Source organism: Enhydra lutris, unplaced genomic scaffold (genome assembly GCF_002288905.1).
Source record: "Enhydra lutris kenyoni isolate GAN:26980312 unplaced genomic scaffold, ASM228890v2 scaffoldscaffold68, whole genome shotgun sequence".
In the NCBI taxonomy this organism is placed as follows: Eukaryota; Metazoa; Chordata; class Mammalia; order Carnivora; family Mustelidae; genus Enhydra; species Enhydra lutris.
The window spans coordinates 101,249-117,843 of NW_019154152.1; the positions used below are offsets into that span (position 1 = coordinate 101,249).

Consider the following 16,595-nt stretch of genomic DNA (forward strand, 5'->3'; position numbering starts at 1 on the left):
TAGGTGTCAACAGAAGTCAGAACAAAATATTTATTACATTTTTGTCCCTAAAGACTTCAATGAGATGAAACTATATGCCCTCCACATAATTTACCCTCATGTTTATACATTTCATAAATAAGAATACTTTAAATACTTCAAATACTTTGAAGAGAATGAGAATGCTATTTTGGGAAGGTTAATCTGATGCTGTGGGATGAACCCCTCAAGGGGAACCTCGAGTCTGGGTGGTTAAAAAGTATTTTTCCATGGTTCTTGCATGAAATGAACCATCTGGCCTTGAGTAAAGCACATGGAGGGCAGGTATAAAAAAGTAAAGCATAGGTTTCAGTGGTTAGAACTAGCTCACCTTTCACATCTTTTTCAACCTCAGGCTTCAATATAAAGTAACTCTATTCTGTAGTAAAATTAAATTCCACTCACATGGGCCAAAAAACTACTTTTCACTTATTCAATAAAATTATATGAAATACATTACATATGATAATTATTTTTATATATGGGTTTATGTATATAGATTTCTCTTTTCAAACTTTCTACCGAAAACTACATTTTTGTGAAAAAAAGAATTCAGTAAACAATGTCGAATTTGTGCCTAAGCCAGTATTACATGTTTTTATATTTTGTGTTTTATAAAGATTCAAGAAAAAACTAATTTGTAATTTTTAAAAAGTCGAGATTTTAAACAAACCTGACTAAGGATCCTTCCTGATTTCTCTCCCATTTTTTCTACAACTTCAAATATTTGAAAATTCCAGTTGCTCATCTTTTCTATTAAGGAATCATAATCTTCTATTAAAATCAGGTCCAGTGATGCTTCCTGTTCAATCTGCACAGATGGGAGAGAAAACACAAACCAACTTAACCCTACCTTTTAAAAATAATTAAATCCACACCTAAATGAGAACACTTAAAACTGAACATTAAAAAAATGGTCAATACTATTTTCTACAAAAGTTACTCTCAAATAGAATGTGTACGTCCAATTTCCCCTCTTTGTAAAATGCTATCTTCAGGAAAACGTAAAATTGTCTTCTAGGCATCAGAAGACTTATTAATCCTCACAGTACTTTACAAATAAAAATACTGTCTTTCCCAAGCACTATACACAAATCTAAAATCCACTGTTTTCATTTTAGAAGTAGGTACCGAAGGATAATAGAAAGAGACTCCTAACTTTATACTGGCATTTATTACTAGTTTAACTTCCCAAAAGGAATGGTTTTTTCCCCCTAGAAAGCTTAAATTTGGAACTTAAGAACAAAAAAGTGCTATTGTAAGTAAGCAGATTTTGTTTTCTAATGCTTCATGTGCCTGTTCTTCATGCCCTTACCAGATACAATGAAGACAGTATCAGCACGGAAAGTACTGTTTCTACTATAAAACTAAATAAAATGGGTTCATGTGTTTGTTCTACAAGAATGCACCTCGTTCTAGGAGGATGGACTCAGAAGTACAGCTGACCCTTGGACAACACGAGTTTGAACCACACAGGTCCACTTCCCCCCCAATTTCTGTACTACAGTGCTGTAAGGAGAGTGAGTTCTCCCAGGACTGTAAGCACCGTACATACAGTACTGCATTCTCTCCTCCTCAGGACTTTAGACATTCTTTGTTCTAGCTTATTTCATTGCAAGAATACAGTACACAATACATACAACATACAAAATATGTGTTAACTGACGTATGTGTTTATGCTATCAGTAGGACTTCTGATCAACTGAAGGTCGTTAGCAAATGAACTTTGGGGGAGTCAAAAGTTATATGTGGATTTTAGACTATGTGTGGGAGGGTCAGGACCCCTAACACCAGCCTTGTTCAAGGGTCAACTGTAATTATTATTTTTAACCCAAGTTTTTCTTTAATACAATATAAGGACTTTTTAGTAAAATATTTAAAAATACTATTATATTAAAAATCTTGTTCTGGGCAAAGATAGTGGAACTTGTACTAAGCTAATGTTATATTTCACCTTAACATAATAATATGGAAAGTTTGTCTTTTACATTTGGTTGCTGTTCATCCTGTGCCTCTTCTGTTAGGTGATCATCACCTTCCAAAAGTAATTTTCTGTAGTCTCTGTTCTCTGTTTCCACTTCTTGCCGTGCTTCTATACAGCTGAATGATTGTTTTGAGGGAACAGTGCTGTCTTCGTCACCTTTCAAAAAACACATATAGTAGTAATAAGAATAAAACTTGCCCTATATGTATAGTTTTATAAGGAAAATTACTTATAAAAATATTCAAATGGGGCACCTGGGTGGCTTAATCGGTTAAGCGTCTGCCTTTGGGTCAGGTCATGATCTCAGGGTCCTGGGATGGAGCCCTGCGTCAGGCTCTGCACTCAGTGAGGAGCCTGCTTCTCCCTCTCCCTTTCCCCCTCTCCCCCTGCTTATGTGCATACTTTCTCTGTCAAATAAATAAATAAAATCTTAAAAAAAAAAAAAAAGTCAGTCCCTATCAATAGGAACTTTTTAGCAATTTGATGTATGCAATTCCAACTCTGAAATTGAGTTTTGGCTATAAAAACTCTAGATTCCTAATTATAGATGAATGCAATCAAGGTACATCTAAAAATTAAAACACAGTACCATTTATTATGAATTATTTCTCTACCAATGTGATTAATAATACTTTTTCCCAAATCTCACAGAAAAGGGAAGCAGCTCTGGTAGCTAAACAGCATTCATTCACATGTTTAAAAAAAAAAATCACATTCATTCTGTCGGTAATATTATAAGTAGGAAACTTCCCCGAAACCCATCAACAGAAGAATAAATAAATGTAACGTATCCACACAGCTGAACACTGTGGAACAAAGAGAATGAACTCCAACCACGTGCAACCACACGGGTGATTCTGAAAAATACACTGCTGAATGAAGGAAGCCAGACGCAAAGGTACAGACTGATTGTCTTTATGAAAAATTCGACAACATACCCAAACTGACACATATGAGTACTGAAAGCCAAGACAATGTTATCTTTAAAGGGTATACCAGGGGCGGGGGGCATGAGGAGAAATTCTGAGGGGCTGGTAATAGTTTATTAGTTTATTGATCTGAGTGATTACACATGTGTTTAAGTGTATGAATACCCATCAAGTTAGTTATGATTCATTCGCTCTTCAATATGCAGGGGCTTTTCCTAAGTAAAAGCTTTTTAAAAAAGATTTTATTTATTTTATTGGAAAGAGAGCACACACTCATGCACGCAACAAGCAGAGGGAGGGAGAAAGGGACAGAATCTCAAGTAGATTCCCTGTTGAGCATGTGGGGCTCGATCTCACGAGGCTAAGATCATGACCTGACCCAAAACCAAGAGTCAGATACTTAACTGACTGAGCCACCCAGGCGCCCCTAGGTAAAAGAGTTTTTAAGAGTACTTATTGGAGGGGCGCCTGGGTGGCTCAGTCAGTTAGGCAGTTGCTTTTGACTCAGGTCACAATCCCAAGGTCCTGGGATCAAGCTCCACATCAGGCTCCCTGCTCAGCGGGGAGCCTGCTTCTTCCTCTCCTTCTGCTTCTCCCCCTGCTTATGATTTCTCTATGTCTGTCTCTCTGTCAAATAAATACATATTTTTTTAAAAAGTACTTATTGGAATTGAATTTCAGAAGAACTACGTTCAGATCCCAGTTTTTCTACTTGATAATGGCAAGTTCTTTTCCCCATAAAGTATGGATAATAAGATCTATCTTACTAGATGTTACATAAAATGATCAATAAATGTTAGTCAAATCTGAATCTAACACTGAATATACTAAAAAATCATTAACTAATGATGATCAGGAAATATCCTTTGGTAAATACTGTTTTTTCCCAATGAAAAACATAACAAATGAAATTTAGAATATGCAACTACTCTTGGTAGGTCAAGGCAGTACTATTAGTATATATATATAATAATATTCCAAAATAGCCATCATGACATATGAGGTTCATTACATACTTTTTTTTTTTTTTAAGATTTTATTTATGTATTTAAAGGGGGCGGAGGGCAGAGGTAGAAGCAGACTCCCCATCGAGCAGGGAGCCTGATACAGAACTTGATCCCAGGACCGAGAGATCATGACCTCAGCCAAAGGCAGATATTTAACCGGCTGAGCCACCCGGACACCCCATACATACTTTTTAATGATCCAAACTCCTAATAACTATATTTTACATAGAACAGTAACAAAAACAGTTGAAATAAATGTAATCTTTTCAAAATTGTCTGCAACACTATCGCTTAGCCCCCTTGCACTCTTCTGAAGTGTATTTCTGTCACTCCTCCATCAACACAGCATTTATTTCCTAATCCCCTAGAATCCAGACAGCCTGTGTGACTGCTCTGATTAACAGAATAGGGCATAGTTAACACTTTGTCTGTTCTGGACTGAGCTATTAACTTGATCGACAGAAGCTTCTACTTCCTCCTCTCCTGAAATCCAGTGAATCATGTTGGAAGAAGCCCATAGAGAGGTCATATTTAGACGGACTAGTCAATAGTCAACAGACACATGACTATTGGAAATTCAGTCCAGTCATCCTTTATTCCTTCGGATGACTATCACTCTTACCAATATCTGACTGCGATCACATGAGAGTCCTCAAGTGAGAATCTCCCAGCTGATACCAGTCAATCCAAAGAACTGTGTGTGTGTATAATATAGTATTATATGTGTGTGTGTGTGTGTTTATAGAGAGAGAGAGTATAACATACTATATAATTCAACAATTTTAGTAAATTTAAAGAGTTGTACAACCATTAGGACAATCTGGTTTTAGAACATTCTCATCACCCCAAAAAGTACCCTCCTGCTTATTTACAGTTAATCCCTATTTTCATCCTAATCACTGTTCTGATTATTGTTCCTGTACATTCACCTTTTCTAGCAGCTTATATAATTAGAATCATACAATATGGAATCTTTTGAGCCTGGGTTCTTTTAATTAGAATAATGTTTTGAGGTCTATGTAGTGACATGTATCAGATAAAATTACATTGTATGAATGTGTATACAATGTATATAACATTGTATGAATGTATCAGATAAAATTACATTGTATGAATGAAAAATACCACATGGTATTTTTCTAGTCACAAGGTAATGGACATCTCCAGTTTTGCAGCATCATCAATAATGTCATAACATTCACAATCCTATCTCTGAGTGCTCATATGTTTTTTTTTTTTTAAACATTTTATTTATTTAATTGACAGAGATCACAAGTAGGCAGAGAGGCAGGCAGAGAGAGAGGAGGGGAAGCAGGCTCCCTGCTGAGCAGAGAGCCCGATGCGGGGCTCGATCCCAGGACCCTGGGATCATGACCTGAGCCGAAGGCAGAGGCTTTAACCCACTGAGCCACCCAGGCGCCCCCTCATATGTTTTTTCATGGATAAATTCTTAGCCATGGTATTACTGGGTGATATGGTAAATTTATGTGTAATTTTTAAAGAGACTGTCAGAATGTTTTCCAAAGTGGTATACCATTTTATATTCCCATCAGCAATGCATAAATGTTCTAATTCTCTGAATCCTTGCTAACACTTGGTACTTTTTTATTACAGTTATTCTAATTTGAGTATAGTGGTATCTCACTATAGTATTAATTTGCATTTCCTTAATGACTAATGATGTCATTCATCTTTTCATGTGTTCATTACCCATTTGTTTATATCCCCATTTGTTTATATATAGATGCAAACACACACAACTTTTATAATCTCACCTGACTTTCCACTGTAGCAGTCTGTGCCAGAATCAGATTTGGACGTTGACACATATTTCAGTATTTGATGTCCACAGCTTATAGAATAAAACAGACAGATATACATTTACAAATGAGGCAAGCAAATTTTGAGCTAAATACAATTGGAAAATCTGCTTAATTTTAACCAAGATCCTAAATGCAAAACATCATACAAGTCCAACATCTCGATAAACCTAACAGGCTTTATCCTGGAAGGCATCCTGTGTCCCTGAAGAAAATAACATATTTGAAAGTCAACACTGAGGTTTGAAGTAAACACTTACTACTGATAAAAAATAAAAAATGAAAACAAATAGCAAATGAACTGGGTACTACAGTACTATATAGCAAAATAATTCTCACAATTTACTAGTATCTTGAGATGAATAGAATACTACTATATTTCACTTCAGATAGAGATCACTCAATTGGAAAATGAGTAATAGTGCTAAAATGAGGGAAAAGTTTGTTAAGAATAAAAACTACTCCATAAAGAAGATGTAGTTTTAATCCATTAACTGGTTTTAATAGAAAATTACTAACAATGTATTAAGATAACATATTTGGGAAACTTACCTGTTACACAAACTGCTATCAGAATTTCTAAGTTGCTGATAAGTATCTGGTGAATTGGGTGCACTGCCCAGAGATCTGTGTAAAATAACACTTGGCTTACTAAGAAAGTTGGCAGTGTCAGGAAATTCTATGGGTGACCGATTAGTTAGAGAGCCAGCAGACACTGGTCCATGGCTGGGAGAATTCACAGGACTCAGGCTGGGGAAAGCACCTTGAGAAATTAAAAGAGAGGAAAAAGATCAATAAATATGTATGCATGTGTAGGTGTTTACTGTCTCTGTGTATTTATAAAGAACATTTTCCTTCTTTAAAGAAAGCAAAGTATTTACAATTAAATAATAAAAGACATTTCCAGGTGGAGGTGTCTTCAAGACACTATAGGCACTATTTGTCATCATGAGTGTGAAATACCTTGTGGCAAGATGGCACAGATATTAATAGTATAACTAAAATGTACAAAGTGTGGCACAAATTTCCCTAACTGGTCTTTATCTTTCACATTTTATATCCCTAGCGGCTTAATATCCACCTGAAGAAAGTATTGGTACCAAACTTTACTGAAGAACCAAAGTTCTTAAAAGCAATGATAAAATTATAGGTTAACACAACAGATTCCTTTTAAAAATACATCCAAATCATTCCAGCTCATTCATTCACTTAACAAATATTTGAGAGCCTACTATATGGTAGAAAATGTGCTGGGTTTCACCATGGAGAAAAAGATACCGTCCTCGCAACTCAACAAACCCAGAGACTAGTGGAGAACACAAACAAGTGCTCAGTGCTAAAGACGAAAAACAAAAACAAAAAAACAGAGTGCTTCAGAAATACATCTCTAATGCTACTGATTTGCTCCCAAAACCTACACTGAGTGCCCTGAACTAAGGTGTAATGGGTATATCTGGAGAAAGGTAGGCAGATTTAAAACTTTATTTGCAAATAAAGATCTAAGTGTGAATCAGAGGGTAAAGCAAGTAACAGTTACTCAGGAGCTAGGGCATTTTCAGGCATAGCGGTATGTGTGTGTGATGGTTAATTCCATGTGTCACCTGGCTAGGCTATCTACGGCATCCAGCTGTTCAGTCAAGCAGCAGGCTAGAAGTGGTTGTGCAAGTATCTTCCAGAGGTGATTAACATTTAAATCTGTAAACTGGGCAAAGCTGATAACCCTCCCTAATGTGCGTGTGGCCTCATCCAATTGGTTCAAAGCCTTAAAAGACAAGACTGAGATCCTCCAAAGAGGAAGGAACTTCGGCTCCAGACTGCCTTCAGATTGAGGACAGTGGTATCTACACCACCACCACCTGGAATTTCTAGCTGGACAGCCGCCTTGCAAATCTCACACCTGCCTACCCTCACAATACTGCAAACCAGTTCCTTAAAATAAACTATCCCTCCATCTCTCTCTCTCTCTCTCTCTCTCTCTCTCTGTAAATGCACACACACATCCTATTAGTTCTCTAGAGAACCCGAATACAATGTGTTATTTTATTTAATACAATGTGTTATTTTCACCATGTTGTGAGTTAAGTAGTATTTTTGTTCTCACATGTGGGGGGGATAAAAAACTATCAAAAAAAAAAAAAAAAAAAGAAAAAAGAAGCTAAAAACTTGATTTAGCTAACATAGTTAAGGCTGGGAGACCATAGTCCTTTAGTCCTTTATCCAGAGCTGACACTACGGTTCTATCAGACCGATGTATGTAGAGGTTCCTGTAATTTCATACAGTGTTAGAGCTGAATAGGATTTTTAAAAATCTGGTCAGCCAATTTAATATTTCAGAAGAGGAAACCGAGGACCAGACAAGAAGTGCCTTGGTTGATTAGTTACTAACTGGAAACTAAGGGTCCTTTCTTCTAGCCCTCTTTTCTCTCATTTTACTAGTGAGTGTCCAAAATCCTGACAGACAAGCTAAGAAGAAAGGGTAACATAATCTTAGGGTAGACATTTGATCTGACAGAGAAGAACATAGCAACTCTTCAAAAAAAAATGCTTTCTATGATATAGTCATCATTGTAATATTAAACCTTGTTTAGTGTGAAATAGAACACACATACGGAGGGAACGCTAACCACTCAAGCTGAGACATAGAGCACTGCCAGAGACCAGAACCCCCGTCTTCCAGCTCCTTCTCTTCTCATTAAAGGAAATCATTATCTTGACTTGCATGGTATTGTTTTTCTTACCTTTCTCTATATGTCTACCATGTATGTACTCGTTTTTTTTTTTTTCACAATTTAGATTAGTTTTGCTTCTTTTTAACTTTATAAATTCAATTAGACGATGAATATAAATGCTTCTATGCCTTGCTTACATCTTAAAAAGATACTGCCAGGCAGTTGCGTGTGACTGCAATTCTCTGATTTTCAAGGCCGTATAAAATTGTACGCATGAAGATAGCACAATTTTATTTCTCTGTTCAAGTACTGAACTGCCAAATTGTCTTCCAAAGTGGCTGAAGCATTTCGCTTTCCCATCAATGTGTCAGCGCTCCCACTTCGGGACATTTGTACCACTTGCGCCTGTCTTTAAAATCACAGGCCTTGCGGTGGGGATGAAGTCCTGGGTCAGTGTGGTTTTGATGTGCATTTCCCTAATAATTAATGATACTGAACATCTTTTCGTGTGGTAGGGGGCCATTGGTGTACCTCCTCTGGAGAAACAGCTTTTTAGTGAGGTCCATTGTCTTTTAATTACTGAGTTGTAGGACATCTTTGTATATTCTAGATACCAGGCCACTATCAAATATACAATTTGCAAATATTTTCCCCCATCCTGTGTCTTTTCACTTTTCACCTAAAGAGGTGTCTGTAGAAATACAAATGTTTTTAATTTTAATGAATTCCAATTGTCAGTTCTTCTCATTCATGAACTGAGCTTTTGCTGTCATGTATTAGAATGCTGTATTCAACACCCCAAGTCACGAAAATTTTCCATTTTCTCCTACTAGTTTTAGGCTTTAACTCTTATAGTTGTGTCTATGATGCATTTTTGTTAATTTCTGAGTATGATAACAGATAGGATTCCAAATTCATTCTTTTTCCTGTGTATATCCAGTTGTCTTAACACCATTTGTTAAAAACACCGTTTCCGGGGCGCCTGGGTGGCTCAGTGGGTTAAAGCCTCTACCTTTGGCTCGGGTCATGATCCCAGGGTCCTGGGATCCAGCCCCGCATCGGGCTCTCTGCTCAGTGGGGAGCCTGCTTCCCTTTCACTCTCTGCCTGCCTCTCTGCCTATTTGTGATCTCTGTCAAATAAACAATAAAAAACTCTTTAAAAACAAACAAACAAAACAAAACACTGTTTCTTCCCCACTGAATCATCTTGGCACCCCTGTTGAAAATCAGCTGGCCACATAAGGATTTATTTCTAGACTCTCAATTCTATCCCATTGAGATGGAATATCCTTATGCCAGTACCACTCTTACACAGGCCAGTAGTAAGTTTTAAATTTCAAAGTGTGAGTCCTCCAATTTCTTCTATTTTATTAAAAATTGCTTTAGCTATTCTGGGTCCCTTGAATTTGCTTATGAATTTTTATTTTTTTAGATTTATTTGAGAGAGAGAGAGAGGGAGAGAGCACAAGTTGAGGGGGAGAGGCAGAGGGAGAAGCAGCAGACTCCCTGCTGAGCAGGGAGCCTGACATGGGCCCCAAGCCCAGGACTGGAGATCATGACTTGAGCTAAAAGTAAATGCTTAACCAACTGAGCCACCCAGGCGCTCCACCATATGAACTTTATGATCAGCTTGTTAATTTCTGCAAAGAAACCATCTTGGAACTTGATAAAGATGGCATGAAATCTAGAACAATTTGGGGAGTATTGCCATCTTAACAATACTACATTTTCTGATCCACAAACACAGAGTGTTTTTGTATTTATTTAGATCTGTAGTTTCTCTCAACAATGTTTACAGTTTACAGTGTACAGGTCTTATGCTATTTTGTTAAATTTATTCCAAGTATTTTATTCTTTTTAATACTAACTTCACATGGAATTATTTTCTTTATTTCAGTTTGCGTTATTCATTGCTAATATATAGAAATATAGTTGATTTTTGTATTGGGATCCTGTATCCTGCTATACCGATAAACTTATTAGTTTGTAATAGATTTTAATGAATTTCTTCAGGTTTTATAAATACATGGTATCATCTGCAAATATAGTTTTACCTATTCCTTTTATTCCTTCTTACCTGACTGCTGTGGCTAGAACCTCCAATCCGATACTCACTAGAGGTGGCAATTATTTTCCTAAGTATTAAAAATATTTAAAATTTCATTTTATAATCTCTAGTTCTTTATATTCCCTCTTTGATGAGACACTGTTGTCATAACTCTTCTTAAATACTGTAAATATTGGCACCTGGGTGTCTCAGTTAAGTGTCTGCCTTCGGCTCAGGTCATGATCACAGGGTCCTGGGATCGAGCCCCATGTTGGGCTCCCTGCTCAATGGGGAGTCTGCTTCTCCCTATCTCTGTCCCTCCACCTCACCCCCAATTTGTACGCTCTGTCTCTCTCTCTCAAATAAATAACATCTTAAAAAGAATTTAGATACGGTTTCCACTAGTACTTTAAACATATTTATAATAGCAGATTTAAAGTCATTGTCTACTAAGTCTAAATTCCAAGCCCTATCAGGGAAATTTTCTGTTGACAGAAATTTGTTTCTTTGTACATCACAAAAATTTCTTAGCATGTTTCATTTTTTTTTTTTGTGGAAACTGGACATTTTAGGTAATATTTTAACAGTTCTGGTATCAGATCTGTCCCACACCCAAGGTTAATTAGTTGCCGATTTTTGTTTTCTTGCTTCTAGTTATTGAATGGCTTTCCTGGCCTAATTATGTAGATTCTGTTTTCTCTGACATGTGTAGCCACTGAGGTTTTACTAGCTGTTTTTTTGTTTGTTTTTGTTTTGTTTTGTTTTTTACCTTTAAGTTCTTGATTTATTTTTTAAGTTTGACTTCCTGTAAGTCACCCATGAGTCAGAACAATTTTGTGGTCAATCAATGAGTCTGAAGGTTTCTTTAAATGTCTTGCCTAGAGTCAGCTGCCTAGAAGTCACCTGTAGAAGGGAATCTGTTGAAATAGTTACACCTCCAAACTTTAGTTGACGACACAGGATTGGATTTCACGTCCTGCTTGTGAGAGGCCTCAGGGTCAGCTCCACTGACTGGGGCCTTCTCCGATGCATGTGCACAGCCTCACAGACCCCCAGGAATCTGTCAGACGTTCTCAAGTTCCCGCTGGTCATCGAGTAGCATCCAGGATTTCCTTTTAAATTCTGAGGCAGCTCTTGTTGGCCACCACTGAAATCACAGCCTTAGGCAGTCTCAATGTTGCCTGGCATAGGGTTTGGGTTTTTTATTTGTTTTTTAGAGAGCCGAGCTGAGTCCAAATACCCACAACACCCAGGGAATAGAGATTTCCCAGGGAGCTTCAAGTTGGGACTAAGTGTTTATTGTACTCTCAGTGGGGTTCTAAAAAAGTCTGCTCTCCCTGATGGTAGCGGTGCCGCCTGCCTTTACCAACAGTTCCAATGATGGAGCCCCCAGATGAAATGTCACAGGACCCACGGTCTTACCCAGGTTCAGCAGTCTCTCTTGTACAGAAGACTTCTACTAGTTTTTTCGGGCTTTTCTTAATTCCCAATGTTCTGAAATGGCTGAGCTTCCTTTTCTGTCTTCTTGTTGTTCTAGCAGGAGAGCGAGTTTAGGGAGATCTTCTCTCTGCCGTTCCTGAAGTCAATCACTATACAGGATTTTAATACTTTGAGACTCACTGAGACTTGTTTCACAGTCCAGCAAATGGCCTACTGTCCTCCATCCTGTACGTATTCTTGGAAAACATATTCATCCTGTGATGGCTGAATGTGGTGTTTTGCAGTCAGTTGGGTCATGTCATGTTGCTCTAATCTTCCATATATCTTATACTAATATTTTGGTCTGCTTATTCTACTAATGAGAATGGGGAGTTAAAATCTCCAAATATGAATATGGATTTGTCTATCTCTCCCTTTAGTTCTGTCAATTTTTAGCTCATGTATATTACAGCTATGAGATCAGACCTCCCTGCATCCTCGTACTTACAGTGTGCATCTTGTTCAGAGCATACGCTTGAGTCTTGTGTTGTTAACTGCCTGACCTTTTTTTTTTTTTTTTAATTTTATTTATTTGACAGACAGAGAACACAAGTAGGCAGAGAGGCAGGCAGAGAGAGAGGAAGGGAAGCAGGCTCCCTGCTGAGCAGAGAGCCTGATGCGGGGCTGGATCCCAGGACCCTGGGATCATGACCTGAGCCGAGAGGCAGAGGCTTTAACCCACTGAGCCACCCAGGCACCCCAACCTTTGTCTTTTATAACCAGAGTGTATTTTCAGTTTTTTGTTGAAAACTGGATATTTTTAAAATATGCTTAACAACACCGGCAGATCTCTGCCTCTCTTCCCCCTCCCCCACAAACTGTTAAGTTTATGTGATACAGTTTTCAATCTAGTTGTTTCTCCTTTATGTCTTTTATCTTTTCTTAGATTCTTTTGGATTTTTTTTGTTTTTTTTTTTTTTTTAAATCATGCCTCCTATATTCATATTTTACTTACACCTTATTCATTATGTTCAGTTAGCCAACATTCAGTACATCATTAGTTTTTGATGTAGTGTTCAACGATTCATTAACGTTGCATGTAACACCCAGTATTTTTCCTCTCATTCTTTTAATTGCCACTCTGGATACTACAATGTGCATCTTTGAAGTTTTACTTTCTTTCCAATTTATAGTTTTTACTGCTTTTACAAGTTTAAATCCATTTCCCCCTCTTTCACCCTTTATATGCCATTGTTACCACATATTTGACTCCTTCATATATTATGTATACTACAAGGAAGTTAATTGTGTTTTTTAATCAATATTCACCCAAATGTTCAGGCTTACTAGGGCTTTTCATTTGTTCCAGCCATTATATGCTGTAATCAGGGTCATTTTCCTCCTACCTAAGCTACTCCCTTTGCTGAATCTTAGCAGTACGGGTCTACCAGCAATAAATTCTATTAACTTTTGTCTGTATGAAAAAATATTTCACTTTTATTTTTAAAAGATATTTTCAAAGGGTAAAGAATTCCAAGTTGGCCTTCTTTGATTGTTTGTTTTTTCAATACTTTAAATATATCATTTTACTGTCTTTTGAGTTCATACCCGCTGTTGTAAAATCTGTCAATATTACTGTTGTTCCCTGGAAAATAACCTTTTCTATCTGGTTTCTTTTGAGATTTTTTCCTTGTTGTGTTATAATTCAGAGGCTTGGCTGAAATTCCAACCTATGATTTTCCTTATCTTCTTAGGGTTCATGGAGTTTTAGGAATTTTTAATTCCTCTATTATTTTGGAAAATTATTCTGCCCTATTGTCTCTCTCTTTCTCTTTGGGACTTCATTTATACATATATTATACTGTTAATTTGGCCCAGTTTGTCTCTTAAGTGTTGTTCTGTTACTTAGGCTCATATATGGTAAAGACTATTAACATCTTCTGTTATGTTAATAATTTCTTTATCTCTGATAACTTTCTCTCTTAGAAGTCTGCCTAGGCTGAAATTAATATAGCTTCACTGGCTTTCTTTTCATTAGGGTTAGCATGGTCTATTTTTCTCCATCCATTACTTTTAATCTTTATGTATCTTTATTTTTAAAGTGGGTTTCTTTCCTCCTTTTTGGAGATCTGAGTTTCTAATCTGTATTACTCTTCTTCTCTTTAAACAATTTATTTTAATATTTGTTTGTCAGGTTTACTGGCGACAAATTCCCTCAATTTTTGTCTGAGGAAGCCTTGCAAAGGGTACAGAATTCTAGGTTGGTGTTGTCCCCCCCTCCCCAATACTTAAAATGTCTCACTCTGTTTGAATGGTTTATGAAGGTAAGTTTAATATAATAATTACTTTTGTTCCTCTATAGGTAAGTTGTTTCCCCCCACCCCTCAGCTTAAGGATTTTTTATCTTTGATTTTCTGTAATTTGAAAACAATATACCAGGTATTGTTCTTTTGATATTTATCCTGTTTGGTGTTCCTCCGTGAGCTTCCTGGATCTATAGTTTGGTGTCTGATATTAATTTGAGAAAATTCTCAGTCATTACTGTCTCAAAATATTTATTCTGTTCCTTCTTATTTTATTTTTCTGGTATTCCTTCTGTAGTTGTCCACAGTCCTTGGATATTCTGTTCGATTTTTCAGTCTTTGTTTTTCAGTTTTGAAGATTTCTGTTGACATATCCTCAAGCTCAGAGATTCTTTCTTCAGCTGTGTCCAGCCTGCTCATGAGCCCACTGAAGGCATTCTTTATTTCTGCTATAGTGTTTTTGATTGTGAGTATTCATTTTTGTTTTATTATTTTAGGATTTCCACCTCTCTGCTTACATTGCCCATCCATTCTTGCATATTATCTACTTAACCCAATAGAGCCCTTGCCATATTTATTATACTTAAGTTCCCAGTCTGAAAATTCCAACATCCCTATCTGATTCTGATAGCTTGCTCTGTCCAAATTGTGTGTTTTTCACCTTTTGGTATGCCTTGCAATTTTTTCTTGATAGCCAGACATGATGTACCAGGTAAAAGAAACTGCTGTAAATAGGCCTTTAGCAATGGTGTGAGGTGTGAGGGGAGAAGTGTTATACGTCCTGTGATTAGATCTCAAGTCTTTCGGTGAGACTGTGCGCTGGACTACAAACTTCACAAGTGTTTCTCGGGTTGTTTTTTGGTTTGTGTGTTTTTGTTTTGTTTTGTTTTGCCTCTCCCTTTGGTGGGAGAATGACTAGAGCTAACTGAAGTTGAGTATTTCCCTTCCCGCAGGTTAGTTAGGCTCTGGTAAATCCTCAGCCCATAAGGTTCTGGTTAACTAGTTTCTCCTGAGGGCAGCCTTGTTAGGAAGAGGAAAGTGCTCTGGTGTATTTAAGCATGGTTCCTTTTCCTTGCCCCCTGATGAAAGCATTTTGTCTGCTATTTCTTTCTTTTTTTTTTTTAAAGATTTTATTTATTTATTTGACAAAGAGAGAGATCACAAGTAGGCAGAGAGGCAGGAAGAGAGAGGGGGGGAAGCAGGCTCCCCGCAGAGCAGAGAACCCGATGCGGGCCTAGATTCCAGGACCCTGAGATCATGACCTGAGTCAAATGCAAAGGCTTAACCCACTGAGCCACCCAGGCGCCCCTCCGCTATTTCTGAGGAAATCTGTCAAGCTCCCAGAGGTGAATCTCACAAACTTGGGGGGTGGGGAGCTCCTTATGACTGGGTCTCCCTGGGGTTTCTAATTCTCAGAGTTATCCTCCAGCAATCTGCCAACTACGGTTCAGGCTTCCCTACCCCAGCACTGATTCTAGGCAGTGGCTCCAAGTTTCCCCTTGTGCATCTCTGCTCCAGTAAGTCATTACTTCCTGTATTTGCCTGTGGCTCCATTCTTAGTGGGACCAGTTGCCCTGCGTCCTCATCTCTCTCACAGATCCTAGAAGAGTTGACTTTTTAGTCTGTTCAGCTTTTTACTTGTTAGGACAGAATGATGGCTTCTGGGCTCCTTAAACATGCAGAACCAGAAGCCATAGTATTATCTATATTTTTTTTCCCCCTCTCTTTGTTTCAGTTTGGATATTTTCTATTTTTCTGTCTTTAAGTTCACTACCCTTTTCTGTCATGTCCAATCTGTTCTTAAACCACCCTAGAAGCTTTTAATTTAATCAACCGCATTTCTCAGTTCTAGTTCTTTTCTATGTGTTCCAGTTCTATGTTAAAATTATCCAACCATTTTTGTCCATCTCTCCTTCTATTTCTTTTTTTTTTTTTTTAAAGATTTTATTTATTTATTTGACAGAGAGAAATCACAAGTAGGCAGAGAGGCAGGCAGAGAGAGAGGAGGAAGCAGGCTCCCTGCTGAGCAGAAAGCCCGATGTGGGGCTTGAACCAGGACCCTGGGATCATGACCTGAGCCCAAGGCAGATGCTTAACAATTGAGCCACCCAGGCGCCCCCACATTTTGCTCTTAACCCATACTCTGTTGTCTTATCAAGAGGATGCATACTCCATTTGCAAATAAGATTATGAAGTCTTTGAGGACAGGGGCTAAGTATGTAAGTTTTCTGAAATCCCCTTTTTTTTAAAGATTTTATTTATTTATTTGACAGAGAGAAATCACAAGTAGGCAGAGAGGCAGGCAGAGAGAGAGGAGGAAGCAGGCTCCCTGCTGAGCAGAAAGCCCGATGTGGGGCTTGAACCCAGGACCTGGGATCATGACCTGAGCCGAAGGCAGC

At 37.7% G+C, this 16,595-nt stretch overlaps 1 protein-coding gene across 1 annotated transcript in view; it reads right to left on the reverse strand.

The window, feature by feature from the left end:
• LOC111159494 (phosphodiesterase 3B) overlaps positions 1–16,595 on the reverse strand; it is a 177,871-nt gene that overhangs the window by 25,305 nt on the left and 135,971 nt on the right. Inside the window, exons 6-9 of the mRNA XM_022522011.1 lie at positions 6,311–6,521; positions 5,714–5,790; positions 2,007–2,158; positions 692–829 (exon numbers count right to left, since the gene is read on the reverse strand). Of these exons, the coding sequence (XP_022377719.1) occupies positions 692–829; positions 2,007–2,158; positions 5,714–5,790; positions 6,311–6,521 (578 nt within the window). The remainder of the gene's footprint in view (positions 1–691; positions 830–2,006; positions 2,159–5,713; positions 5,791–6,310; positions 6,522–16,595) is intronic.